Source organism: Rhincodon typus, chromosome 48 (assembly GCF_021869965.1).
Source record: "Rhincodon typus isolate 14 chromosome 48, sRhiTyp1.1, whole genome shotgun sequence".
NCBI classification, from domain to species: domain Eukaryota; kingdom Metazoa; phylum Chordata; class Chondrichthyes; order Orectolobiformes; family Rhincodontidae; genus Rhincodon; species Rhincodon typus.
Window position 1 is genome coordinate 4364417 of NC_063379.1, and position 2083 is coordinate 4366499.

General features: G+C 51.9%; 1 protein-coding gene across 1 annotated transcript in view; it reads right to left on the reverse strand.

Annotated features, from left to right (window-relative positions):
* Positions 1-296, reverse strand: part of ftsj3 (FtsJ RNA 2'-O-methyltransferase 3) — a 29382-nt gene extending 29086 nt beyond the window's left edge. The window contains exon 1 of the mRNA XM_048620754.1: positions 88-296. Coding sequence (XP_048476711.1) covers positions 88-154 — 67 coding nt within the window. The 5' untranslated portion in view covers positions 155-296. The remainder of the gene's footprint in view (positions 1-87) is intronic.
* Between the last annotated feature and the right edge of the window lie 1787 nt (positions 297-2083).

Consider the following 2083-nt stretch of genomic DNA (forward strand, 5'->3'; position numbering starts at 1 on the left):
CCCCGACCCCATCCCCCCAGTGACCCCTGACCCTTACCCCAGTGCCCTCTGACCCTGTCCCACACACACATTGCCCCCTCCTCTCACCTGTCTCCTTGGCCAGATGGTAGAATTTATCTTTGCGGGTCTTCCCCACCTTCAGCTTCTTCCCCATGTCTGCCGCGAGGCCTGGCCAGCCCTGTACCCCAGCCTGTGCGTGTCTGTCTGTGTCTGTGTCTCACTGAGTGCGTCCTCAAGTCAGGAACCACATGCAACTTCTCTCTCCTCCCAAACTGCGCTCTACGTCACTGGAACTCGCGCGTCGCGTCACTTGGAACCTGCGCACTGCCGTGTACGTCATGGCGTCAATGCGTCGTTCTCCCCCGCTTCCCCGGGATCACGTCTCCTCCTGGAGGGGACGGAATACGCATGCGCCCGCACGCTCCACTCACCGCCCCGCACCACGCGCCCCTGACTCGAGCCAACGACCCGACGGTCGGCGCCAGAAAGGCCCGGCGCTAAGGGCCGGACGCGCATGCGCATTATGGCTCACGCCACCATGGTTGTGTGGGGATGGGTTAGTGGGGGAGGGGATGGGTTGAAGGAGGGTGTAGGAGGTCCCAGGAGAGTTGAGGGGTATGGGGAGGGGACATACCTCACCACATGGCACCTGGGGTGGCTTTTTTTTCCTTTAAAATACCCCCTTGCTTCGTAAAGTTGAACTTGCCTCCGATGAGGTTGACATGTGGGGTTGGGGGGTCGCGTTGTTTAACTTCACCCACGCTTCCACACCCCCCCACTTCATGCACATTCCCTCCCAACGAGGGCGGAAGTGAAGGGGGTTGACCGTTTCCCAGCAGCGGCCATCTTGTGCTGCACACAGCGGCCATCTTGTGCTGCCCACGCAGTTGGCACTCCTCCATCTCAGCCAAGCGAAAATGAAAAACGCACCACTGCGACTGAACGTCGCTGGCGCGTGGACTGGATGCGATGCCAGTTACGGAAAGGCAAGGTCTTAGTGATTTTACCACTGGACTGTTAATCCATAGGCCCAGGCTAACATTCGGGGGAGTCTGGGTTCAAATCCCACCGCAGCCGATGGTGGAATTTGAATTCAATAAAAAAAATCTGGAATTAAGAGTCCAATGATGACCATGAAACCATCGTCAATTGTCAGAAAGATCCATCTGGTTCACTCATGCCCTTTAGGGAAAGGACCTGCCATCTTTATCTGATCTGGCCAACATGAGACTCCAGTCCCACAGCAATGTGGTGGCTCATAACTCCCTTTTTGGATGGTCAATAAATGCTGGCCTAGCCAGTGATGTCCTCACCCTGTGAATGAATAAAAAAGAAAGCAGGCTGTTTTATTGTAGATGGTGGCAAAGGTTCTTGAGTGTTGTTGGAATGACACCCATCCCGATATTCCATCATGCTCCTGATTTGTGCCAATTGCAAACAGCATTGTCGGGGAAATATGCAATCATTACCTCACATTTCCCCAACTTCGCGTGGCACAAATCTGCTTTTTTTTTTCATTTATTCATGAGTTGGACATTGCTGACTAATACCATATTTATTTGTGGACAAGCCTCGGGAAGTCAGCAGATGAGTTACCCTCTACACAACTCCCAGCCTCTGACCTACTCTTGGTAGCCGCTGTGTTTATGAGGTGAGTCCAGTTCCGTTTCTGGTCAATGATAACCCCCAGGATGTGACAGTAGAGGATTCAGTGATGGTAACACCATTGAATGTCAAGGGACGGTGGTAAGATTCTCTCTTGTTTGAGATGGCATCTGTTGAGGCCAAGAGCGAGAGGTAAATTGACTTCTTTAACATTTGTCCTTCTCTGTGAACCAAAGGAGTTTAAAATTTTCCCTTCCGTCCCTTTTGAAACAGCTCTGGTGTGTTTCCCCAATTTTAAATGTGACCCGGGACAACATGAAAGCACAGGAGCAGGGATGGGCCATTCAACAGATCATGGCTTATCCTGTATCTCAACGCCATGTTCATGCTTTCACTCTGTATCCTTTGAGGCCTTTAAAATCTACCAATGTATCTGTGCCTTGCTTGAATATACGCAGTAACCCAAGTTAATTGTCGT